The sequence below is a fragment of the Macaca mulatta genome, chromosome 3 (assembly GCF_049350105.2).
Source record: "Macaca mulatta isolate MMU2019108-1 chromosome 3, T2T-MMU8v2.0, whole genome shotgun sequence".
Classification (NCBI taxonomy): domain Eukaryota; kingdom Metazoa; phylum Chordata; class Mammalia; order Primates; family Cercopithecidae; genus Macaca; species Macaca mulatta.
Genome location: NC_133408.1, coordinates 98,008,961 through 98,036,473, shown reverse-complemented (window position 1 = coordinate 98,036,473; position 27,513 = coordinate 98,008,961). Strand labels below are relative to the sequence as shown.

General features: G+C 36.0%; 1 protein-coding gene across 1 annotated transcript in view; it reads left to right on the top strand.

Annotated features, from left to right (window-relative positions):
• Positions 1–27,513, top strand: part of ZNRF2 (zinc and ring finger 2) — a 91,428-nt gene that overhangs the window by 39,795 nt on the left and 24,120 nt on the right. Inside the window, exon 2 of the mRNA XM_002803334.4 lies at positions 4,711–4,806. Within this exon, the coding sequence (XP_002803380.3) occupies positions 4,711–4,806 (96 nt within the window). The remainder of the gene's footprint in view (positions 1–4,710; positions 4,807–27,513) is intronic.

Here is a 27,513-nt window from a genome sequence, read left to right as displayed (position 1 = left end):
ATAAGAGTTGTCTGTAAAGTGAAGAGGGGAAAATTTCAATAAATGATAGCCACTATTTACTGAGTACCTACTATGTTGCAGGCATTATATATACGTTATAATCTTTAATTCTCACCAAATTTCTGATGTATAAGTAGTAGTATCCGTGTTTACAGGGAAGAAGTCAGGTCTGGAGGGCTGAAGTGCCTTCCCTGGGTCACCTAGTCTGTATGTAATAGAAACAGGATTTTTACCAGGTCTGTTGGGCCTCAAATTTCTGTATTTTCACCAGACTATTAAGGACAATAAGGAGATTGACATGTAAATAAACACAAGGCCATGTGTTGCATTGAAGTATCGGAAGTATTGTCCAGGTATGGAAGAGATACAAAGGGAGGGAATGATCGAGTAGACCTTGGGGTGGAGCACTTAGAGAAAGATTCCTGGAGCAAGATGATACCTTAGCGCAGGATATTGGTAACCATCTAGAAGTTCTTTAGGGTAGAAGAGAAGGATTAATGACACTGGTGATTCATTGTCTCTGTATGTTTTATTCTCTGTTTAAAAAGAGCAGAATGATCTGGTTCATCTCTGCTGTTGACTCTCTTCATCACAGTCTCTTGACCTTTTATACAATCCAAGATGATCCTGCTGTTCCCATCCCAGTTTTTGTTAGTTTGATCATTTTCACACTGTTTACATTTGTAATATTTACTACTGTTTTGTAGAGATAATTCCTATAGTTATTTACACATATTTCTATTATTAAATAGAATCGTGTGTGTGTACTACTTGTGCGTCCGTGAGTTTATATATTTATTTAACCACGGATTATCTATTCCGGAATTCTTTGTTTTGATTCATCTGTTGGTTGAGTCCTGAGTCTGAATATTTAAAGATAATACATTTCTTGAGTCCCATTTTTTTTCCTTCTAAGAATTCTGAAGACCCCTCTGCTATGTGTCCCAAATAATTATCTATGTATGTTATATATGTAGATCTCTATAAGATCTTTCTATATATACATAGAGAAATTTCTCTCTATATATGATAATTTATAGATACATAAATTTATAAATAAATCTACTCAGATATGTAGAAAGATAACTATAGAGAGAGATGAATCAAGGATGAATCAAAGAATTTAGAAATGGACAGACTGTGGTTAAATAAATATGTAAATAACATACTTGTAGTACACACATGCATACTATGTATATCTATACAGTTTTAAGAGTACTTTACATAGATGTTTAACTTAGGATTTTTGACTTTATAATGGTGTGGAGGTGATACGCATTCTGTAGAAACTATACTGTGAATTTCAATCTTTTTCAGGGCTAGCAATATACATAATGGAACTCGGTGGTGCTGAGCCGAATATCTCACGTAATTTATTGAATACTGTATTGAAAGTGTTCTGAGCACATTTAAGGTAGGCTAGCCTAAGCTACAATGTTTGGTAGTTTAGGTGTATGCATTTTCAACTTAAGATATTTTCAATTTACCATCCTAAGTCAAGGAGCATTTGTATATTGAGGATATTGTCCTTTTGTTTTTGATATACATTGCAAATATGTTAGATTTATTATTTGTCTTTTGAATTTGCTTCTGATATGTTTAACCATGATACATTTCTTTCTTTTGTTGCATAATGCCTTAGAGATGCCCTAAAAAACTGATTGGAAGCTTTATGTGCAAAGATAGGGCTTATTAATAGGCAAGGATTTTGATGTATCATTCTGTGGGACCTTTTGATTTAAGAGAAAAATCTACCAATTTCTCAGTAGAGATGGAGGCTATGGAGTGGGGCCTTTTTCAGTTTGTAGTTCTTTATTCTTCTGTTTTCTTCCCTGCCCATTGCCGTGCCTGGTATTCTCAATTCTGAATATTCTTTGTTGTTGTTGTTGTTGTTTTCCCCACAGTAAATCTCCATTCTCATGCTCTAGTAGGGGTGTGGTATTTGCTTGACTGTAATGGACTGGGGACTTGGGGATCTGTTTTTTTATTCAGTCTTTCAGTCAGTCTAGATTTTGGCCTCGTGTATCACTACTGTCTTGGGAAGTCATGGAGCTCCAGATGCCTGAGTCCTGTGGGAATTATTTAATGAGAATTGGCTTACTTGTGCAGACACTCAGGATCTGTGTTTGCTCAGTGCCATTGATGCTTTCATCTATTTTTTTTTTTCCTCATTTGCTGCCGAGTTCTTTCAAGTTCTTCTTTAACTCATTTTTATTAAATTTTATTTATATTCATTTTAGTAGGTTTATGGAGGGGATAAGAGAGAAACATGGTTAGTTCACTGTATTTAACTAGAAATCCCAGGTGGTTCTTTGTATGTGCTATTTTTCTCCTTAGGCTCTACTTTGTAGGCAGTTGGATGGCTCTCAAGTGAGGCTTTTTAGGTTCAGAATATTACACTTTTGTTTAAGTTTGCCAGTACTCAGATGATTCTGATGATTCAAATCAGTTGCCTCTTGCCCTCTTTTATGCTAAGTTTAACTTCAGGGAAGCAAATTTTTCAAGTTTCAAGGAAGGAATTCGTTAGTTGATGCCTAAAATCTGGTTGCAGTTTTAGGATCTCTTTGTTTTCTCCCCATAGTTGATCAGTTTCACTGTATTTGTTGTAGCCTGTGTTTGGCCATTATAGTTTTTTTGTAGTTTCATTTTTAGGGGTGTCTAATCTTTTGGCTTCCTTGGGCCACATTTTTTATAGTTTCATTTTCAGGCGTGTCTAATCGTTTGGCTTCCGTGGGCCACACATAAAATACACTAACAATAGATGATCAGCTAAAAAAAAATTCACAAAAAAATCTCATAATGTTTTAAGAAAGTTTACAAATTTGTGTTGAGCCACCTTCGGCCATGCGTTGGACAAGCTTGTTTTAATCGAATCCTCTTTCCTGTTTTTTTCTTTCTCTTTTTGGTGGTTTTCAAGAAGTTGAAGTAAACATACCTTTATTCCTTTCTTTTAAAATGCATGTAATACAGTTTGAGAAACATTGTCCAAAATCATATATTTCATTTAGGAAATTGAATACCTGGAGGATTAGCTGTGCTAAAATGTTTTTCCCAATCCTTATAAAGTTTGGCATGAGGTATAATTCTAGCCTCACTTATTTGGTTGCAGTGAGTTTCACATCAGAGTGAAGGGAGGACAGTTCCTGTGAGAAAACATGTGCTGGAACTAGAGAGCTGCCAAAACGTCTCTTTCACCACCTGTCTTAGTTGTCTCTCTCAGTGCTTCCGCTCCTGTCTACACTCTAGCTCCATCGTCTTCATGTGGCCTTCTTTCCTGTGCTTGCCTATAGTTTCTGTGCTCTTGTAAGTTCAGCTTACACCTGAGCCGTCATGGACACCCCTGTTTCTCTTTTACTTACTTTTGACCTTTCTGCTTAAGCTCTTCACTGCTGGCCAATATAGTTTCTCACTGTTTTTTAATCATATTTCCAAGAAAAAAAAATGATTGGCCTATGCCATCTTTTTGTTCCACTTCTGATTTGTGCCTAGCCAAACTATTAATTGGCTCTCTGGGTTCAGGTTTCCAGATACCTTAAGGGTGTCAGGGGAGGGAGCAGTAGGACAGCAGCGGAACATGGTATATCTGAGGACTGTCTTAGCAGGAAGAAGTCAGGGATGGGACATTTACCTTGGTAAGTGAGGGGGCAGAACAGAGCTAAATACATCAAATAGTCCCTTTTTTAATGTGCTAATTTATTTTGAATGGAGTGCTTCAGGCAAATACTTGGTAGTGCAGATGAATAATGTAGGAAACTAGCTAATTTTTAAGTGTCAAAAATTGACTGCAAAAACCTGCACCCCGATCTGATGCTAGTTTCTGTTTTCATTATGACATTAGTGCCATGGTATGGCAGAAAGACCATTAAAGTAGAAGTCAGGAGTCTTAGATTCTAGACCTGTTTTTGCTGTTCTGAAAGGCTTCACATTCTGCATCAGATAAATTTTTAAAGTTACTGAGGTAGAATAGTGTCTAAGGCACTATTTAACTATAAAACTTGTGACTCACAGTATACTATACCAACTTGGTAAAGGTAATTTCCACAAGAGTAGTAAGATTACAAAGCTTTAATAACATGAAATCATGAGTACAGGTTAATATAAAAAATTAAAAATGGGCCAGGCGTGGTGGCTCAAGCCTGTAATCCCAGCACTTTGGGAGGCTGAGGTGGACGGATCATGAGGTCAGGAGATCGAGACCATCCTGGCAGACACGGTGAAACCCCGCCTCTACTAAAAATACAAAAATACTAGCCGGGCATGGTGGCGGGCGCCTGTAGTCCCAGCTGCTCAGGAGGCTGAGGCAGGAGAATGGTGTGAGCCTGGGAGGCAGAGGTTGCAGTGAGCTGAGATCGCGCCACTGCACTCCAGCCTGGGCGACCGAGCGAGACTCCGTCTCAAAAAAAAAAAAAAAAAAAAAAATTAATGAGAAAAACTGGGCCAGTACATTAGAGAGAGATACAGGAGTTTGTAGTGGACTGCGTCCCTCTCATTTGAACTTGTTTTATTTGATTAGGAGATCATCTTCATAAACTGATACAAAAGTCAGATATTATAATCACAAAATTTTCCCCATTTGAGTTGCACGTAAATAGTGTAATGCAGTAAGTGTAATATTGAAGTTTCAAATGCTTTTTGATCTTCCATGCTTTTTAAAAGCCATACTTGGATATTCAGAATAGTTAAGTAACTTGAGTTTCTTTTGTTTTTTAGGATTTAAGTGCCCTGTATGCTCAAAATTTGTACCCTCAGATGAAATGGATTTGCATCTTGTAATGTGTTTAACAAAGCCAAGAATAACCTATAATGGTAAGTCCAATGCTTTAAAATAATATTTTTAGTTAGAATTACCTTGCATTTTATGAATTTCATGTTTCAAGTTTAATTTAAAAGGAGGAAATGACCTTGTTTTCTCTCTGTTTTTACTAGTACATTAATGCAGTGGTTCTCAAATTCTGTGATCTGAAGACTTCTTTACACTTCAAAAAATTATTGAGGACTTCAAAGAGTTTTTCTTTACGTGGGTTATATCAATATTTGTCATATTAGAAATTAAAACAATTTAGAATTTGAAATTTATTTTGTTAAACGTAAATATTATGTTGACAGCGTTTAAATGAAAAGTAAATTTTCTAAGACAAAATAGTGACAAGAGTGGCATTTTCTGTATTTTTAACAAACTCTTTAATATCTGGCTTGATGACAAGGAATTCTCATATCTGCTTTTTCATTCAGTTTATTGTGATATGGCACATCTTGTGTCCTCTGGAAAACTCTACTGCTATGCTGGAGAGAATGGGAATGAAAAAGGCAGATACGGCCAGGCACGGTGGCTCACACCTGTAATTCCAGCACTTTGGGAGGCAGAGGCAGGCAGATCACCTGAGGTCCAGAGTTCAGACCAGCCTGGCCAACATGGTGAAACCCCATCTCTACTAAAAAAAAAAAAAAAAAAATACAAAAATTAGCTGGGTGTGGTGGTGCATGCCTGAAATCCCAGCTACTCTGGAGGCTAAGGCAGGAGAATCACTTGAACCCAGGAGGTGGAGGTTGTAGTGAGCCGAGATTGGGCCACTGCACTCCAGCCTTGGAGACAGAGTGAGACTCTGTCTCAAAAAAAAAAAAAAAAAAAAAAAAAAAGCCAGATGCTGTCTTAGTGTTACCATGAAAATCGTTTTTACTTTGTTGATCTAAAAGGATTTCAAAGGCTCTTCCACTTCTCCTACTCTACAAGATTCTTTGGACCACACCTTGAGAACTGCTGCATTGAAATAAAATCTTCTGGGTTAAGCCTAAGTAAAATGTAATGTTCATAATGGCCATTTTCAAAAAAAAGTAAGTAAGCATGGTTGAAATTGCAACTTTTTTCTTTTTGTTTAAGAGTAAAGAGTAAACGAAGGGAACATATTTAGGAGTAGGGAGGATAAAAGTTTATTCAATAGTAAATAGATGCCTAATGGGAGAAAAAGTCAGTAAGAGAAACCCAAAACTCTACCTATGCTATGCATATGTGTCTCTGTCTTTCCTCCCATAGACAAATTCAATCTGTGAGCTCTGGAGCTAACTGGTGTTTTTGTTAGGTCTGGTGTTTCAGACTGCTCCATTCTTTCCTGACCAAAATCTCTAGATATTCCAAAACCTAGGGAATATTTTAAATGTAGCCTTGGCATACTTTGGAATAGACTTGGGGGAAAAAAAATCAAGGAGTTCTGTCCTAACTAATGAATAGAATAACATAAAGGAAAAATGAAAGTTTTTTTCAAAATTTTATGAAGAAACAGACTTCAAAAGCTTAAGAGAAATTTCATTTTTTTTAAATGTAAATTTTGGCCTGAAATGTGTAGAAAGGGTACCAATAAACACTATAGCCAATTGAAAGATTGGCTAAATTCAACAAATATTTTAAGCATTGATTATTTGCGAGGTACTATGTTAGGAATTACAGATATAGCAGTGAATGAAAAGAAGTGGAGCTTACAGCCTACTAATAGTAATAGTCACTGATTTCTTTGAGCTAAGAATTAATTGGTTAAATAAAAGTAGTCTATGAAAAATTTAGTAAACATAGCAACACTTATCTGAGATTTCTCCTCAGGTAACCAAAACGTTGGGAGGGATAGAATTTAACATTGAAATGAGCATATTACTTTGGATAGTGTTTTGTAAGTTGATTTAGGAATCAGTCTCTCAATTCTTCCCTCTCCTTCACTTTTTCTAGTATGGTGGTGCTTCAGCCACCCTATTATAGGGTTGACAGTAGGGCACTTTTTCCCATTCATTTGCTGATGAAATGTGAAAGTGGTTTTTAGCAATTACTTGGCATAGTAAATGTATCTGTTGATTATATCCTAACCTTTTTGCATTATGAAATTGAATTGGCTACTTTGCATTATCTACTTCAAGTTTGGTTATTTAAGAAATAGAAAGTGTTCTCATTCAAAATTTGAGACTAAAAGTATTTGGGTTTGTTTTTCATACTTGCTCCACTATCTTCTTATACTCTATAATTGTTTATGTTTAATACGAGTGCCTTTAAATATACATAAATCTTAAGCCTCTGACTTTCAATTTGAAAATCACAAATATGTTTGACCATATAATGATATATTTACAAACAGTCTTAGTATTCTGTACATTTCCTTTTTGTATAATATACCTAGAATACAGTCTTCTTGGGTATTGTGATATTTAACAATTTTTTTAACTTTTAAGTTCAGGGGTACATGTGCAGGTTTGTTATATAGGTAAACTTGTGTGACGGGGGTTTGTTCTACAGGTATTTTGTCACTCAGGTATTAAGCCTAGTACTCATTAGTTATTTTTTTCTGATCCTCTCCCTCCTACTCTCCACCCTCTGGTAGGCCCCAGTGTGTATTGTTCACCTCTATGTGTCCATGTGCTCTCATCATTTAGCTTCCACTTATAAGTGAGAACACGTGGAATTTGCTTTTCTGTTTGTGCGTGAGTTTGCTGGGGATAATGGCCTCCAGCTCCATCCATGTTTCCACAAAGGACATGATCTTCTTTTTTTATGGCTGTGTAGTGTTCACATGGTGTATATGGACCCACAGTTTCTTTATGCAATCTCATTTGATGGGCATTTAGGTTGATTCCATGTCTTTGCTCCTGTGAACAGTGCTACAGTGAACATATGCATGTGTGTGTCTGATGACACAACGATTTATATTCCTTTGGGTATATACCCAGTAGTGGGATTGATGGGTCAAATGGTATTTCTGTTTTTAGGTCTTTGAGGAATTGCCACACTGTCTTCCACAGTGGTTGAACTAATTTACACTCCCACCAACAGTGTGTTAAGTGTTCCTTTTTCTCCGCCACCTCTCCAACATGTATTATTTTTTTTTGACTTTTTAACAGTAGGCATTCTGATGCTTGAAATGGTATCTCCTTGTGGTTTTGATTTGCATTTCTCTAATGATCAGTGATGTTGAGCTTTTTTTCATGTGATTCTTGGCCACATTTATGTCTTCTTTTGAAAAATGTTCATCTCCTTTGCACACTTTTTCATGGGGTTATTTGCTTTTTTCTTGTAAATTTGTTTAAGTTCCTTATATATGCTGGATATTAAACCTTTGTCAGATGCTTAGTTTGCAAAAATTTTCTCCCAATCTGTAGGTCGTCTGTTCACTTTGTTGATAGTTTCCTTTGCTGTGCAGAAGCTCTTTAGTCTAATTAGATGCCATTTGTCAATTTTTGGTTTTGTTGCAGTTGCTTTTGATGCCTTTGTCATGAGATCTTTGCCTGTTCTTATGTCTATAATGGTATTGCATAAGTTGTCTTCCAGGGTTTTTATAGTTTTGGATTTTACATTTAAGTCTTTAATTCATCTTGACTTAATTTTTGTATGTGGTTTAAGGAAGTTGGCGTGGGGGGTGGGGGGGTCCATTTTCAGTCTTCTGCATATGGCTAGCCAGTTATCCCAGCACCATTTATTAAATAGGGAATCCTTTCCCCATTGCTTGTTTTTGGTCAGGTTTGGATATTTGACAGTTTTTAATTTCCTGATTTAACTATGCCTAAGTCATTAAACTTTTCTGCTAGATCACTTGTTTGGTGTCTTAAGAACTAATATGTAACTTTCTGCTTGGGGATACCGTAACAACCAAATATTTTGAGTTTTAAATATTTGACAGTATTTCAATCTAAAAATTAATAAATTTCTTGCAATAAGTAAAGTAAATAGTTATAGACATTCTTAAAGTTGCTGACTGAAACCTTTAAAAAATTTTTAAAAATTACATTTGTTTTTAGAGTCAGGATATTGCTTTGTTGCCCAGGCTGGAGCTCAGTAGCTATTTATAGGCACCGTCATGGCACACTACAGCCTCAAACTCCTGGGCACAAGTGATCCTCCTACCTCAGCCTCCTAAGTAGCTGGGACTACAGGTACATACCACTGTGCCTGGCTTCTTTTATTTTTTATTTTGTAGAGGTAAAAAATTCAAGGTATGTATTAACTGTGTAAACATTCACAGCAAGAAGCAAATACCGCCTCTTAATAAAAACCGTGTATAGTTTTTGAGGTTTTAAAACTAGCTCTTGGACAGTGGCCAGTTATGAGTAAGTGAAAGAGAAAGGAGCTTTGCCTGGACTGATTTGGAGGGTTACAGAGAGGTGGCAGATTAATAATGTACTTTCCTATCATAGGCAAGGGGAATTCTAATACCGCCTTGTTTTAAAGCAGACCCCCCACCCCCAGAAAAAAAAGTCTGTCACAGGTGATGAGTCCAAATGGAAATTGGCCTCTTTAATACCTAAGCAAACCATCTAGGATTATTGTAAAGTAGAACAAGGTAAAACCAGAGAATCTCTAAAACTGAATCTGTTTAGTCAACTGGATTCCTCACAATTTTATATTTGAATTCCTACATGTTGATTGTATAGAGAGATGCATCAGATATATTGGGCCTCTAAATTGTGTTAGTGCTCAAACAAAGAACTTTTTTTTCAGCATAGTGCTCATTTAACTTACACTTTTTGCAGCCTTTTCCAAAGTAGCTAGATCTGAAATTTTGAAGTTTATTTGTTAAGTGATTGTTAACTGTCTATAAACATTCATAGTTATAACACAAGAATAGTGGGGATTATTTTCTTCAGACTGGATATATTTATATAGATAAGCTCCTGAATTGGATGAGTTCCAGAAATTCAAATATAAGTTGATAGTTTAGGGTTTCAGACTCTTTCTCACAGAGATGATATTTGAAATACTGGTTTTTCAGACTAGCTCACCAAAACCTTCTTATTTTTTTAAATGCACAATGTATCGGAACACCCACATCCTAGTACCTGAAGAAGAAATTGGCTGACTAGGTAGAAGCTCTCAGGGGTTGGGCAGCTGGCTCGCAGAGGTCCCAGTGGGACGCCCAAGGCTGTCAGGGCAGGGAAGGATTTTGAATGATGTGAGTGGCATTATCTATTGCAGATGGTATTTTGGCAGCTTGAAAAAAATTAAGAATGCCACAGTGAGTCTTCATCAACATAGATTGCCTTCATGTCAAGGACTGCCTGTTTCATATACTTTTCTCTCTTTCATGTGCTTCATTGTTGAGTTTATGGACGTAGTAATTCCTTGTATAGTCTATGAACCTAATACAAATTTTATGAGTATAGAGACTCTCTTCATTTCCTTGCTCCTTATCTTCTAGGATATTTCAGACAAGCCAAAAAATGAATTAAATATTGTTAGCAAATTCTTAGTTTTTAAAGAAGTTTTGTTATGTGTACATAATAGTACATTTACGGGGGTACATGTGATATTCAAATACAAATGTACAATGTGTAATGATCAAATCAGGATAATTGGGACATCCATCACCTCAAGCATTTATAATTTCTTTGTATTAGGAACATACCAGTTCTGCTCTTCTAGTTATTTTGAAATACACAATAAATTATTGTTAACTGTAGTTGTCCTATTGTGCTTCCAAACACTAGGTCTTATTCCTTCTATCTGACTGTATTTTTGTACCCATTTATCAAACCCTCTTTATATCCCCCCCTTCCCCAGTACCCTTCCCAGCCTCTGGTAACCATCATTCTTCTCTTTGTCTCCATGAGATCAGTTTTGTTTTGTTTTGTTTTTTAAGCTCCCACATAATGAGTGAAAATATGCTATACTTTTCTTTCTGTGCCTGGCTTATTTCACTTAACATAATGTCCTCCAGTTCCATCCATGTTGTTGCAAATGACAGGTTTTCATTCATTTTCATGGCTGAATAATATTCCATTGTTTATAGTTACCACGTTTTCTGTATCCATTCATCTGTTGATGGATACTTAGGTTGATTTCATATCTTGATTATTGTGAATAGTGCTGCAGTAAACATGGGAGTGCAGGTATTTCTTCGATATACTGATTTCCTTTCTTTTGGATATATATCCAGTAACAGGATTGCTGGATCATATGGTAGTTCTCTTTTTCATTTTTTGAGGAACCTCTGTACTGTTCTGCATAGTGGCTGTGCTAATTTACATTCCCACCAACAGTGTACAAGGGTTCCCCTTTCTCCACAGCCTTGCCAGCATCTGTTATTGCCAGTCTTTTTGATAAATGCCATTTTAACTGGGGTGAGATCATATCTTATTGTAGCTTTGTTGTAGCAAATTCTTAGTCTTGATTGTATTGGTCTTTAAACCATACCTGATCATGGTATACTTTATATCATATAAAGTTCGGTTTTTACTTTAGACTTCTGTGATTCAAGGCAGTAAGGTTTATTTATATTTAAGGAATCTTTGTTTTACTTGTAGTTGGTACTATGTTTATGCATGTGTACTTAGAAGAGGTACAACTTGAAGTAAAGTTGTCTTCTGGGAGTTAAATTAGAAACTTGTGAATCGAAACAGCTATTCAGAATCATCAGAAAGAAGACCAACTCTATGGACGGAGCAAGATGTGACTATTACCCTGTTAAAGTAAACATGTTTGAAGAAAGATTGAGCCAGTTGGAAGGCAATTTGTTCTGAAGTAAAAGTGATGAAAACAGCTGCCAATTTCTACACTGTCTATGGGAGAATCTGTTTTGTCAAACTCACACAAATATTGCAGGTGATTCCAGCCCTTTGATTCCAGTGTGCACATGCAGCCTGCTAATCATCTGGGTTCCTGTCTAACATGTTTGCAGGAAAGAGCATATTTTTTCCCACTGTAGATATAATCTGGTCTTCCAGGGAGTTGAGGTACTATTATAAGTTATAAGCCTGCCTTCTGCCTTATATATTACATTTTCTTGGTTTTAAGATTCTCCCCTCAAAACACATTTTAATCTTTCTTAATTCAGGATGCTTTCTGAAATCGGCATTTTTTTAACTGAAGTTAAAAAAGAAAAGAAAAGAAAACTTGCCAGCTACTAAGCAGAATTTTAAATAAGAAAGTCTAAGTTATCGCTGCCTGAGCATGTGTGAACTTTGCCTTCTGTGGCAGGTTTCTGTTCTCTGATTTGATGTCTCTGTTCATTTATGTACATTGGTGGTTTCTGCGGTTGAGTTTTAACTTAAATGCGGATCCCTAATTGTAGTCTTAAGTAACTTGATAAAGCTTACATTATGAGGCAGAATTGAAGAGCTATTTTTTATATTACAAACTGTTCTCCATGGAGTAATGTTAAAGGCAATAGAAAATGTCAAATCCCTTTTACTGCCTTACAAAAATCTCAAAGTAGGTGATATGCCAGAATAGCCTGGCAGAAACAAATCCAAAACTGTTCGTCAACCCATATGGGATTCTTATACTAACATACAGTCTCTATTAATGGTGAACTTGTGATGAAAAATGACAAGGAGTGAGAGTAAGCAAATACAAGAATTATTACCCCCAAGAATGTTTAAAATGAACAGCTTTATTTTCTAATCGTTAAAATTATAAACATGAATGGGCAATATGGGAAAAAATAAGACACTGTAAATAAAGAACAGGAAGTTTTGAAAAAGATTCAGATTTAACTAGACATTAATCATTGAAATTAGAGTCTTGCTGAATAAATAGGTTAAGTGGCAGATTAGATAAAGCTACAAGGAGAATTAGTCAAGTATAAGGTAGTTCTGAGGAAATTACACAGAGTGTAACAGAGAGAGAAGCATGGAAAATATGAGAGAGTACTTGGCATGGAGCCTGGAATGAAAGCATCCACCATACATATAAAAATCGCAGAAAAAGAGATGGAATTGTGGAGAGGCATTATTTGAAGGGAAATGCCGGAGAACCTTATAGAATTGCTGAAAGCTACAAATTCTCAGATTGAAAGAGCACAGTGATCCTAACTGGCATAAATAAAAAATCCGTACCTAGAGACACCATAAACCACAAATACCAAACAAAAAGAGAAAAATGTTATTGTAACCCAAAAAATAATATTTTACCTTGTTCCATTAGTGTTAACATTTCTAAAATGCTTCTTGTTTTATGGAGTAATTAGAAATTTAGCAGATGTTTACTTTATAAAGATAATGGATCAGAAATGGTCATATAAGAAACTTGACAATAGTTACAGTCTCATCCAGTTACCAAAATTGTAAGCCCATTTTATATGGCACTAAATTCAATTTTACTTCCCTTCTATAAATACAGATAGCTGCCCAAAAGTAGCACCAATTTGTGTTTAAATTGTTACAAAGTATAGCAGTATTTTGTTCAAACTTTAAATTCAGCTTGTTGAGTCCAGATTCTAATTCTGTCACTTAATAGGAGTGTAATCTTAGTCTTGGTTTTCTCTCTTGTAAAAAAGGAGACTAGAAATAGTACCTGTCTTCATAGAGTTACTGTGAAAATCAAATGAGAAATCATGCATAGTTCTTCACAGGTAATGAGTGCTAAAGTTAACAAGACCTGTTGCCATTACTAAGAAATATTACTCTTGACTTTGAGAGGTAAACATGCTGTAGATACCCTGTTACCTTTAAAAAAAAAAATTTCGGTTGAGGAGGTGGGGTACATGTACAGATTTATTACATTGATCTATTGTGTAATGCTGGCATTTGGGCTTCTAGTAAACCCATTCCCCAAGTAGCAAGCATAGGACCTAATAGGTAGTTTTTCAACCCTTGTCCCGCTCCCTGTCTCCCCACTTTTGGAGTTCCCTGCACCTGTTTCCATCTTTATGTCTGTGTGTACCCATTGTTTAGCTCACACTTACAAGTGAGAACATGACCGTATTTGATTTTCTGTTTCTGCGTTAATTTACTTAGAGTAATGGCCTCTAGCTGCATCCATATTGCTGCAAATGATATTGTTTCATTCTTTTTTTATGGCTGTGTAGTATTCCATGGTATATGTGTACCACTTTTTCTTTATTCAGTCCACCATTGATAGGCACCTAGGTTGATTCCATGACTTAGCTGTTGCGAATAGTGCTGCAATAAACATACGAGTGCAGGTGTCTTTTTGGTTGAATGCTTTCTTTTCCTTTGGGTGGATACCCAGTAGTAGGATTGATTGCTGGGTTGAATGGTAGTACTGAGTACTGATTTTAGTTCTTTGAGAGATCTTCATACTGCTTTCAACAGGGGCTGAACTAATTTACATTCCCACCAACAGTGTGTAAGTTTTGCCTTTGCTCCATTTCCTCACCAACCTCTGTTATATTTTGACTTTTTTTTTTTTTTTTTTGAGATGGAGTCTCACCCTGTTGCCCAGGCTCGAGTGCAGTGGCTTGATCTTGGCTCACTACAGCCTCTGCCTCCCGGGTTCAAGCAGTTCTCCTGCCTCAGCCTCCTGAGTAGATGGGATTACAGGCACCTACCACTCTACCTGCCTAATTTTTGTAGTTTTAGTAGAGATGGGGTTTCGCCATGTTGGCCAGGCTGGTCTTGAACTCCTGACCTCAGGTGATCCACCCACTGTGGCCTCCGAAAGGGCTGGGATTACAGGCTTGAGCCTCTGCGCCTGGCCATATTTTAACTTTTTCTTTTTTCTTTTTTTCCCCTAAGGCAGAGTTTCGCTCTTATTGCCCAGGCTGGAGTGCAGTGGCGCCATCTCGCTTCACTACAACCTCCATCTCCCAGGTTCAAGCAATTCTCCTGCCCCAGCCTTTCAAGTAGCTGAGATTACAGGCACCCACCACCATGCCTGGCTAATTTTTGTATTTTTAGTAGAGGCGGGGTTTCACCATGTTGGCCAGGCTGGTCTTCAACTCCTGACCTCGTGATCCTTCCATCTCAGCCTCCCAAAGTGCTGGAATTACAGGCATGAGCCACTGCACCCGGCCCATATTTTGCCTTTTTAATAGTAGTCATTCTGACTTGTGTGAGGTGGTATCTCACTGTGGTTTTGATTTGCATTTCTCTGATGATTAGTGGTGATAAACATTTTTTCATATGTTTGTTGGCTGCTTGTATGTCATCTTTTGAGAAGTGTCTGTTCATGTCCTTTGCCCACTTTTTAATGGGGTTGGTTTTGCTTGTTGATTCAAGTTCCTTATAGATTCAGGATATTAGTCCTTTGTTGATGCACCGCTTGCAAATACTTTCTCCCATTCTGTAGGTTGTCTTTTTACTCTGTGGGAATTCCTTTTGCTGTGAAGCAGCTCTTTAGTTTAATTAAGTCCCAAATGTCAATTTTATTTTTGTTGCGTTTGCCTTTGAGGTCTTACTATAAATTTTTTTGTCTAGGCCAATGTCCAGAAGAGTTTTTCCTGGTTTTTCTTCTAGGATTTTTAAAATGTTTGAAGTCTGACATTTAAGTCTTTAGTTCATCTTGAGTGAATTTTGATATATAGTAAAAAGTAGGGGTTCAGTTTCATTCTTCTGCATGTGACTAGGCAGTTTTTCCAGAACAAGGTGTCCTTTCCCCATTGTTTATTTTGGTTGACTTTGTAGATCAATTGGTTGTAGGTATGTGGCTTTATTTCAGAGGTCTCTCTTCTTTTCCATTGGTCTTTGTGTCTGTTGTTGTACCAGCACCGTGATGTTTTGGTTACTATAGGCTTGTAGTGTAGTTTGAAGTCATGTAATGTGATGCTTCTGGCTTTGTTCTCTTTTCTTAGGTTTGCTTTGACTACTTTGGCTCTTTTCTGGTTCCGTATGAATTTGAGAACAGATTTTTTGGATTCTGTGAAAAATGACGTTAGTAATTTGATAGAATTGCATTGAATGTATAGATTGCTTTGGGGGAGGACTCTATTATCTAACATGCTAACAAATCTAAAATTTTTCTTTCAATATGTTATTTAAAAATCTCATAGTTATTTAATTCCAGGTTAGAAGTCTGTAAGTCTTGCATGACAGCATTAGTCCTATAATATATAAGGGTGTAGGGAGTGGGAGGTTAATTAGAAGACTACTGCTATCATATGTGACAACTTAAAGCTACAGTTTCGTGTTTTTTTATGTTATAAAGTATTCATCTCTATCCCATGTAAGGCTTTTATATATTTTCGTGGAGAAATATATAATATTTTACATATTATATAAAATATATTAAATAATATATTAAATAAAATATTATGTATAATATATAGTATATTATATAAATATATATTTATAATATATTATAAATATTTATACTATTTTATATATGTTATATAAAATATATTTTATAAAATATATATTATATAAAATATGTAATATTTTACTTTTTATAAGCAATGTGGTGGCCTACACAGCTGACATAGGAAGTTTAGATTTGATGACAGACAGATTGCTTGCTGGGATTCTAGCAGAAATTAATCTTTGTAAGAAGCATAGAACCTTCTATAGTCTATATAGAAATAGAAATACTATAAAAGTACATGGATAAATGTATTTATGTTGAGGTACTTTTTTTTCTTTATGGGTTATTTTAAAAGAAGATGCATAGAAGATAAATTAAAATAAAAATACTTAGTTTGATGAGAAGGAAGGAAGTCCTGATGGATCTAGAAGGCCTGAAGTAGGATTGAGGTTCTATTTCTGATTTCGTTAACGTTTGAGGACTATGACATTTGTATTCTTTGTTTACTGATTCTTAATTTACCTCATCATTTCATAAACCTTTATATTAACCCTGCCTTTTGGGAGGGTTCTCGTTTTCCTTCTGTCACTTTCATAAGGTTGACTTCTGTATCATTCCAACATTCCAAGAAAGCTTTCTTGAGTTTAAAAGGAAAGACGAGAGAAAACAGTACAAGAGACCAAGTGAAACAGCATAACTGTCCTCAAACTTTAAAAGCTTTTATTCTCCTGGTCATAGTTTTTATTTTCGTTAAGATACGGTATTGGTGAAATCTGATTTTAAAGGGTGAAAATACTTTTCCAAATTTATCTCATTTTTGTGTTTCCTTTGTTAAGGAGCATAGCTATGACTCAGCCCACATCTGTCTGCAGTTTTACCCTTTTACAAAATTACTATATACACATATATATACATATATGTATATGTATAGTAAAAATAAATTAGTTCTTAAATTAGTTCTTCATTCTTGAAAGGATGAAGAAGATTTGAAAGAAAGGGAGGCCACGTTTAGAGATAACTAGAAAGGTGTAGTTTAGGGCAAGAGAGAATGCTAAAGGAAAATTGAAGGCAGAAAGATGAATTATAGCTATATAATGAAGTTCTTTTATAAACTATTTGGAACTTGGAATATTTATCTTATATTAGTATGCAAAAGTATTTGTAAGGAAAAGAATTTCTTTAAAGACAAGTTTGGAGATAAGTTCATTACTTTACACGTTCGGGGTGTAGGTGATGTGTTGGAAGGGGAAAGAGGCAAATGTCAGAGGCATTATAAAGAAAGAGTGAGCTGTGTTTGCTGAGTGCTGGAAGCGACTTGAAGGTTAGCAGTGGAGTGACTCAATTCAGGGTTAAAGAAATTAAGAGAGTACCTAGCTGCTGTAAACTGTATGCCAGAGGTGTTAATCTTTGCAAATGTGAAAATTTTAAAATGTGATTCTTAATGATTTTTCTAAAGGAAGGAGTAAAGATATTACAAAGGATGCTTGTATATTTTGTTGAGTTCAGGAAACATTTTAGGGAAGATTGGTAAAGAAATGGCTTGTGAATATTTTTCCGATGACTACATATTACTTGTATAAAACTTTTAAAAGTGCTCCTCCTCCCACCTTAAGTCAGCATTGCCCTGATATCCATAGCACTGCCTTGGACTTGCCTCAGAGGTGGCCATAAGATGTATCTTCTCAGCCACTGAGTAGTTTGGTTTCAGGGAGGGCAATATTAACACAATGGCTCTGTTTTGAGGGGAACTGTATTTAATTCTTAATATTTTAAGTGTTTTAAGGTAACAAAAATAATAAAGGAAAATAATGAAAGTATTTTAGGCATAGAGATGTTTTTCTTATAGCTTTAGTTATCTGAAATTTTAATTTTGTGTTAATTTCTAGCTAGTTTCTCATTTAATTTTTAACTTTTTCTTTGATTCAGAGATTATGTAGAAAAGATACATTATAATTGCAAAGAAAATTTAGGGGAGCAGGGAGATGTGTAATGGGAAATCATTTTGATCTTGGTATTAGAGAAAGCTCTCCATACTTCTCTATATTTTTTAACTGTTTTGATGTTTTCTCTGTGGCCAAGTACATCATTGAGTTCTGGAAATTGTGAATATAAGAGAAGCATATATATTTTCTTCTGTAGAGTGTAAAATCTGCATTTTTCTGACACATACATGGACATGTATGTGTGTATATATGTATGTATTAGAAAACGTGTGTATGTGGGTGTACTTCCCATAAATTGAATTTGGTTGTATTATTGAAACATTTTGTATCCTTTATTCTGTTTGGTCTACATAGTCTGACAAATTTGAAAAGTTTATTAAAGCATCCCTACTGTGACTGTGGTTTTATCAATTTTTTTCATTTTTAAAGTCTCTTGGTTGCTTTGGTAATATTTGCCTTGCAGCAATGTTTTCTGGTTTTATATATTTCATAACTATGTTGTTTGCACAAATATTTATGACTTATATTATTTTTGGATTGAATCTTTTTATGTTATAAAGTATTCATCTCTATCCCATGTAAGGCTTTTAGCCTTGTATTCACTTTATCTATTTTTTTTCTTATGCTTGTTAGAAACTGCCAAGGGTCTGAGATAATAGCCTACTTGCAAGCCAGCAAGTTAGCCTGGCTACATTTTTATGGATTCCCACAGAATATATGAGACTCCTTAATCAAAATCAAGGAACTTCATTACTCATAGCAATAGCAATAGCCAGAATATCAGCATTTTCTTATATCAGTTCCTTAAGCCCCAAGAGGGCCAGGTGACATCTCCTCACTCAGTGAGTTGCATTGCGGAAGAGGGAACCCCTGAGCTTTGGGAAACTAGATCTTTTATCTTGGGAAGTAGACATGTCTGTTCTTTGGAGGTGACACTGTCTCTATTTTCTAGGGCTATTTGCTCTTACAAACATGTTTGAAAATTGGTCTAAAACCTGCAGAAACATGAGACACCCATGGAGAATTGTCTTCCTCAGCTTTTTTTTTTTTTTGCATTTGCTTGCTATCTTTGCTGCTTTATTATACATAAATAAATTAATAAAATAATTAATTTTCTCCATTTTAAATTAATTTAAATTTTATTTTTGAATAGATAATATGTTTGCATGGTTCCTATACAAAGAGATAACAAAGTATGTCCAGTGAAAACTCTCCCTCTCACCTGAATTACCTTAACAGAGGTTGCCAGTGCTACCAGTTTCTTGTGATCCTTCCAGAGATATTTAATGTATATGCTGTGATCCTTCCAGAGATATTTAATGTATATGCAAAGATACATATATTCTTCCCACACTACTTTTTACACTGTTATACCTTGCTGTACACAGTTCTGAACCTTCATAATATGTGCTAGCAGTTATTCCAGATGACCTTCATCATTGTTTACAATTGTCTTATATTTCATAGGTGGATAAACTGCAATATATTAACCAGTCTTGTGTCCATAGATGGATATTTAAACTGTTCCTGGTATTTTGTGTGTGTATGAGTATGTCTATGGGTTGTAGTCCTTGAAGCCTTCCTTATTAATCAGGGATTATGTACATTTCTATTTTTAGTAATTATTTGCCAGATTCCTGTCCAAAGATGCTGTGCCCATTTTTTTTTTTTTTTTTTAAGTTCTGGGATACATGTGCAGAACACGCAGGTTTGTTACTTAGGTATACATGTGCCATGGTGGTTTGCTGCACCCATCAGCCCTTCATCTACAGTACATATTTCTCCTAATGCTATCCCTCCCCTAACACCCACCCCCCCCGACAGGCCCCAGTGTGTGATATTCCCCTTCCTGTGTCCATGTGTTCTCACTGTTCAACTCCCACTTATGAGTGAGCACATGTGGGGTTTGGTTTTCTGTTCCTGTGTTAGTTTGCTGAGAATGATGGTTTCCAGCTTCATCCATGTCCCTGCAAAGGACATAACCTCATCTTTTCTAATGGCTCCATAGTATTCCATGGTGTATATGTGCCACATTTTCTTTATCCAGTCTATCATTGATGGGCATTTGAGTTAGTTCCAAGTCTTTGCTATTGTGAACAGTGCTGCAATAAACATACCTGTGAATGTGTCTTTATAGTAGAATGATTTATACTCCTTTGGGTATATACCCAGTAATGGGATTGCTGGGTCAAATAGTATTTCTGGTTCTAGATCCTTGAGGAATCACCACACTGTTTCCACAGTGGTTAAGCTAATTTATACTCCCACCAACAGTGTAAAAGTGTTCCTATTTCTCCACATCCTCTCCAGCCTTGTTTCCTGACATTTTAATGATCGCCATTCTAACTGGCATGAGATGGTATCTCATTGTGGTTTTGATTTGCGTTTCTCTAATGACTAGTGATGATGAGCTTTTTTTCATGTTTCTTGGCGACATAAATGTCGTCTTTTGAGAAGTGTCTGTTCATATCCTTTGCCCTGTTTTTGATGGGGTTGCTTGTTTTTTTCTTGTAAATTTAAGTTGTTTATAGATTCTGGATATTGGCCCTTTGTCAGATGGATAGATTGCAAAAATTTTCTCCCATTCTGTAGGTTGCCTGTTCACTCTGATGATAGTTTCTTTTGCTGTGCAGAAGCTCTTTAGTTTAATTAGATCCCATTTGTCAATGTTGGCTTTTGTTGCCATTGCTTTTGGTGTTTTAGTCATCAAGTCTTCGCCCATGCCTATGTCCTGAATGTTATTGCCTAGATTTTCTTCTAGGGCTTTTATGGTTTTAGGTCTTATGTTTAAGTCTTCAATCCATCTTGAGTTAATTTTTGTGTAAGGTTTAAGGAAGGGGTCCAGTTTCAGTTTTCTGCATATGGCTAGCCAGTTTTCCCAACACCATTTATTAAATAGGGAATCCTTTCCCCATTGGTTGGTTGTGTCAGGTTTGTCAAAGATCAGATGGTTGTGGATGTGTGGTTTTATTTCTGAGGCTTGTTCTGCCATTGATCTATATATCTGTTTTGGTACTGGTACCATGCTGCTTTGGTTACTGTAGCCTTGTAGTACAGTTTGAAGTCAGGTAGTGTGATGCCTCCAGCTTTGTTCTTTTTACTTAGGATTGTCTTGGCTATACAGGCTCTTTTTTGGTTCCATATGAAATTTAAAGTAGTTTTTTCTAATTCTGGAAAGAAAGTCATTGGTAGCTTGATGGGGATAGCATTGAATCTATAAATTACTTTGGGCAGTATGGCCATTTTCACGATATTGATTCTTCCTACCATTGAGCATGGAATGTTTTTCCGTTTGTGTCCTCTCTTATGTCCTTGAGCAGTGTTTGTAGTTCTCCTTGAAGAGGTCCTTCATATCCCTTGTAAGTTGTATTCCTAGGTATTTTTTTCTGTTTCTAGCAATTCTGAATGGGAGTTAACTCATGATTTGGCTCTCTGTTATTGGTGTATTGGAAAGATTGTGATTTTTGCACACTGATTTCATATCCTGAGACTTTGCTGAAGTTGCTTATCAGCTTAAGGAGATTTTGGGCTGAGACCGGGTTTCTAAATATACAATCATGTCATCTGCAAACAGAGACTATTTGACTTCCTCTCTCCCTGTTTGAATACCCTTTATTTCTTTCTCTTGCCTGATTGCCTTGGCCAGAACTTCCAATACTATGTTGGCTAGGAGTGGTGAGAGAGGGCATCCTTGTCTTGTGCCGGTTTTCAAAGGGAATGCTTCCAGCTTTTGCCAATTCATTATGATATTGGCTGTGGATTTGTCATAAATAGTTCTTATTATTTTGAGATACATTTCATCAATGCCTAGTTAATATTGAGTTTTTAGCATGAAGTGTTGTTGAATTTTATCAAAGGCCTTTCTGCATCTATTGAGATAATCACGTGGTTTTTGTCATTGGTTCTGTTTATGTGATGGTTTATGTTTATTGATTTGTGTATGTTGAACCTGCCTTGCATGCCACGGATGAAGCTGACTTGATGGTAGTGGTTAAGCTTTTTGATGTGCTGCTGGATTTAGTTTGCTAGTATTTTAATAGAGGATTTTCGCATCGATGTTCATCAGAGATATTGGCCTGACATTTTCTTTTTTTGTTGTGTCTCTGCCAGGTTTTGGTATTAGGATGATGCTGGCCTCATAAATTGAATTAGGGAGGAGTCCCTCTTTTTCTATTATTTGGAATAGTTTCAGAAGGAATGGTACCGGCTCCTCGTTGTACCTCTGGTAGAGTTTGGCTGTGAATGTCTGGTCCTGGGCTTTTTTTTTTTTTGGTTTGTAGGCTATTAATTACTGCCTCAATTTCAGAACTTGTTATGGTCTGTTCAGGGATTCGACTTCTTGCTGTGCGTCCAGGAATTTATCCATTTCTTCTAGATTTTCTAGTTTATTTGCAAGGAGATGTTTATAGTATTCTCTGATGGTTGTTTGTATTTCTGTGGGATCAGTGGTGATATCCCCTTTATCATTTTTTATTGTGTCAATTTGATTATTCTCTCTTTTTTTCTTTCTCTGGGTAGGGGTCTACCTATTTTGTTAATCTTTTCAAAAAACTAGCTCCTGGATTCATTGATTTTTTGGAAGGGTTTGTTGTGTCTCTTGTCGCCTTCAGTTCTGCTCTGAGTTTATTTCTTGCCTTCTACTAGCTTTTGAATTTGTTTGCTCTTGCTTCTCTAGTTCTTTTAATTTTGATGTTAGAGTGTTGATTTTAGATCTTTCCCGTTTTCTCCTGTGGGCATTTAGTGCTATAAATTTCCCTCTAAACGCTGCTTTAGCTGAGTCCCAGAGATTCTGGTACATTATGTCTTTGTTCTCATTTGTTTCAAAGAACTTATTTATTTCTGCCTTGATTTTGTTATTTACCCAGTAGTCATTCAGGAGCAGGTTGTTCAGTTTCCATGTAGTGGTGCTTAATCGTGAATTCTAATTTGATTGCACTGTGGTCTGAGAGACTGTTTGTTATGATTTCCTTTCTTTTGCATTTGCTGAGGAGTGTTTTACTTCCAATTATGTGGTCAGTTTTAGAACAGATGCGATGTGGTGCTAAGAAGAATGTATATTCTGTTGATTTGCAGTGGAGGATTCTGTGGATGTCTATTAGGTCTGCTTGGTCCAGAGCTGAGTTCAAGTCCTGAATATCCTTGTTAATTTTCTGTCTTGTTGATCTGTGTAATATTGACAGTGGGGTGTTAAAATCTCCTACCATTATTGTGTGGGAGTCTAAGTCTCTTTGTAGGTCTCTAAGAACTTACTTTATGAATCTGGGTGCTCTCCTGTATTGGCTGCATATATATTTAGGATACTTAACTCTTCTTGTTGCCTCGATCCCTTTACCATTATGTAATGCCCGTCTTTGTCTTTTTTGATCTTTGTTGGTTTAAAGTCTGTTTTGTCAGAGACTTGGATTGCTTTCCATTTGCTTGGTAAATATTCCTCCATTTCTTTATTTTGAGCCTATGTGTGTCTTTGCATGTGAGATAGGTCTCCTGAACACAGCACACTGATAGGTCTTGACTCTTCATCCAATTTGCCAGTCTGTGTCTTTTAATTGGGGCATTTAGCCCATTTACATTTAAATTTAATATTGTTTTACGTGAATTTGATCCTATCATTATGATGCTAGCTGGTTATTTTCCCTGTTAGTTGATGCAGTTTCTTCATAGTGTCGATGGTGTTTACAATTTGTTGTGTCTTTGGAGTGGCTGGTACCGGTTTTTCCTTTCCATGTTTAGTGCTTCCTTCAGGAGCTCTTGTAAGACAGGCCTGGTGGTGACAGAATCTCTCAGCATTTGCTTGTCTGTAAAGGATTTTATTTCTCCTTCATTTGAGAAGCTTAGTTTGGCTGGATATGAAATTCTGGGTTGAAAATTCTTTAAGAATGTTGAATATTGGTGCCCACTCTCTTCTGGCTTATAGGGTTTCTGCAGAGAGATCCATTATTAGTCTATCATTTTTCTGTTTTCTAATTCATTAATTTAGACTTTTGTTTATATTATTTATTGTGCTTTCCTTAGGTATGTGTTTTCTGAATTTATTGTGTTGGGGGTATTAATTTTTCTTTCTTGTTTTTCAGCATAAGTATGCAAGCCTATGAATTTTTCTCTAACGATGTTTTAGCTCTGTTTCAAAGGTTCTGATAAGTAGTGTTTTTATGGTTTTTACTTTTTTTTTTTTTAGATGAGGTACTTTGTATTTTGTGGGTGTCTTTAACTCAAAAGTTATTTGAGAGTATCTTTAGCCAAGTGTAGAGGACTTTTTTCCCTGATTTTGCTATTTGTTTCCTAGTTTTGCTGCATTGTGATCAGAGGATGTTGTCTGTACTAGTTCTATATTATCAAAATTTATTATTTTCTTTGTGGTTTAAGGTCACTTTTGGCAAATGTTTCTTATTCATATGTAATTTAAAAGGTCCTTTGGGAGGACAAAACAGGAGTATCACTTGAGACCAGGAGTTCAAGACCCAACCAGCCTGGGCAATGTAGTGAGACCCTATCTCTATTAAAAAAAAAAAAAAAGAAAAGTCAGCCAAGTGTGGTGGTGCATGCCAATAGTCCCAGATACTTGGGAGGCTGAGGTGGGAGAATCACTTGAACCCAGGAGTTGGAGGCTACAGTGAGCCATAATCGCACCGCTGCACCTCAGCCTGGATGACAGAGCGAGACTCTGTCTCTGAATAAGCAAAAAGACATAGATAAAATTTAATGCCACTGCACTCCATCCTAGATGACAGAGTGAGACGCTGTCTCAAAAAAAGGTCTTTAATATTCATCTTTTTTTAATTCACTTGATCCTTGTGGGCTAAGGTGAATTAAAGTGTACTACTACTTGTGTTTCTGTTTTTCTCTATATTGCATATGTATTTTTTCCCTTACAAATGTTGCTGCTGTTATATGGGTATAAACATAACTATTATAACTTGGGTGCAAATTGCATTTTTTAATATTATAAAAGTCCCTCTGTCTCTTTTAATGTTTATGCCTTATGTTCAATCTTGTCAATAGTAAGATTGTAATTCATTCTTTCTTTCAGTTTGTATTTGCCTGATAAGTTTTTTTTTTCATTTTCATTTCCTAAATATTTTTTGTTTCGTATATGCTTTTTGTATACAATACAGGGTTAGATTTTGTTTGCAATCCAATCTAATCTTTGTTTTTTGTTTGTTTGTTCTTTGTTGGTTTAGCCCATTTATATTTCTTAATATAGTCAGTGCTAATTCTGTCATTATACTTTCTGGTTTCATAACTTTTTAAAAATGTTTCACTAAGTGACCAGCTTTTCTTTTTTTTTTTTTTTTTTTTTAAGACCGAGTCTTGCTCTGTCACCCAGGCTGGAGTACAGTGGCATGATCTCGGCTCACTGCAATCTCTGCCTCCCAGGTTCAGGCAATTCCCCTGCCTCCCGAATAGCTGGGATTACAGGCACCCGCCATCACATGCCCAGCTATTTCGTATTTTTAGTAGAGACGGAGTTTCACCATGTTGGCCAGGCTGGCCTCGAACTCCTGACCTCAGGTGATCTGCCTGCCTCTGCCTCCCAAAGTGCTGGAATTACAGGCGTGAGCCACCGCGCCCGGCCCCTGCTCTTCTTTGTTTCATTTTTTTAAAAATTAGAAATAACTGTTGTTTTTTTTAATTAGAAATAGCTGTTATTTCTAATTGTGTTTCTAATTACATTTCTAATAACTATTTCTATGCTTAGTGATTACTTCTATAATTTTATATAATACCTCATATTTTTAGATACTGGTTTTTTCTATGAACAATAATGAAATTAGTGTATTTCCTATTTTTCTCCTTCCTTCCCGTGTTCTAATTTTAGTTGTTATATTACCTAATGTTTGCTTTTATACTATTAAGTTTTTTTGTACTTCTCCTTGCTTTGTTAGCTTTAAATAATACTTTTTGACACCTAGTTATTTATATCATCTTCCCCCCATCCACCCTCACCTCTTTTAATTTTTGCTAGGTATATACTTTATACATTATCTAATCAATGTTCCCACTTTTGTTTTAATCTTACCATTGTAAAGATTCAGCTCCCACTGCTAATCCTTTTGCTTTAGTTTTTTCAGACATCTCTTGGCTAGCTGAAGTTCATCCTCATAGAAATCCTTTCAGATGGGCTTTATGACCAGTATCTATTAGGGTTGAAATTGTGTTGATTTTTTCTGGGTCAGTTTTCAGGACTCGGTGTGCCCTTTCAGTATGTAGATCTAGATCTGCTTTTATTTCTGTAATGTTTTCTTGATTATTATTTTTGACTGTAGATAGGCATTATTGCATTTCCTTTTCTTGTCTTCTGTAGAGAACACTTTTTCCCTCTAATTCTTAACTCTTCATTTCCTATTTATTTTTCTCATTTCCACCCTTTCATGTTCCTGTGATTTCTTCTAGTGCTCCTTCTAGTTTTACCTTCATTTTTGTAATAGCTTTTTTTTCTCTTCCCTTCAGGTTTCATCCTCATTTGTGATCTCATCTTTGTACGTGCTTTTGGACGATTCCTTGCTTATTTTCTTTAGTATTCATGGCAAATATGTTGATTTATTGAGGTTGGATATACCATACAGAACATACACAATTGTATTTTAACTAGTAAATTTGGTGGTGTTCTTCTCTTATTTTTTTATTATTTATTATTTACTTTGTTCTTCCTAGCCTTTTCTAGGTCAAGTTGCTTTCCCTTTCCTCCAGATTAATTTAGAACTTCTACTATGCACCTTTTTGTTCTTTTAGTGGTTACCTTACTTTAGTATGTATCATTAAACATATGGTTATTTTATTCTGTCAGAATGAGGGATTGTCTCTGAGTTCTTCCGCTGATATGCTTGTTTACTTCCCCACCCTCCACTGCCTCTCTTCAAGTGCTAGTATTAGGAGATAATTTAGACTTTAAGTTTTTACTGGCAGAATATTGCTTTTGTTTCAAAAACCATAGTTACATTACAGTTCTAGATACAGCATTATCTATTTAGATTTAATTTCGCTTATACATGTTTTCTTGCTCTCTGCTGTTGTTTACACTCTTTATTTTTCTCTTACTGAGATCTTCATTCTTATTACAATTTTTGTTTGTTAGGAGCTCTTTCATGAGTAATTTTCCTTGGAGAAAGGTGCCCAAAATATTATTTCATTTGCCTTTATATATGAATACTATCTTGAGTGAATATAGGATTTTTAATTTCAGTGTTTCTTTTTCCATTAAGTCTAAAACTGTGTGTGTGTGTGTGTGTGTACTGTGTGTGTGTGTGTGTGTGTGTGTGTGTGTGTGTGTGTGTGTGTAATGGAGTTTTGCTCTTGTTGCCCAGGCTGGAATGCAGTGGCACGATCTTGGGTCACTGCAGCATCTGCCTCCTGGGTTCAAGCAATTCTCCTGCCTCAGCCTCCTGAGTAGCTGGGATTATAGGTGCCTGCCACCACGCCTGGCTAATTTTTGTATTTTTAGTAGAGACGATGTTTCACCATGTTGGCCAGGCTGTTGTGCAATTCCTCAGGTGATCCGCCTGCCTTGGTCTCCCAAAGTGCTAGGATTACAGGCATGAGCCACTGCACCTGGCCAAGGTTATTCTACTTTTTAACTCGCAGTACTGTAGATAAGAAGTCTGGCTTTGTCTCATTTTTTTTTTTTTT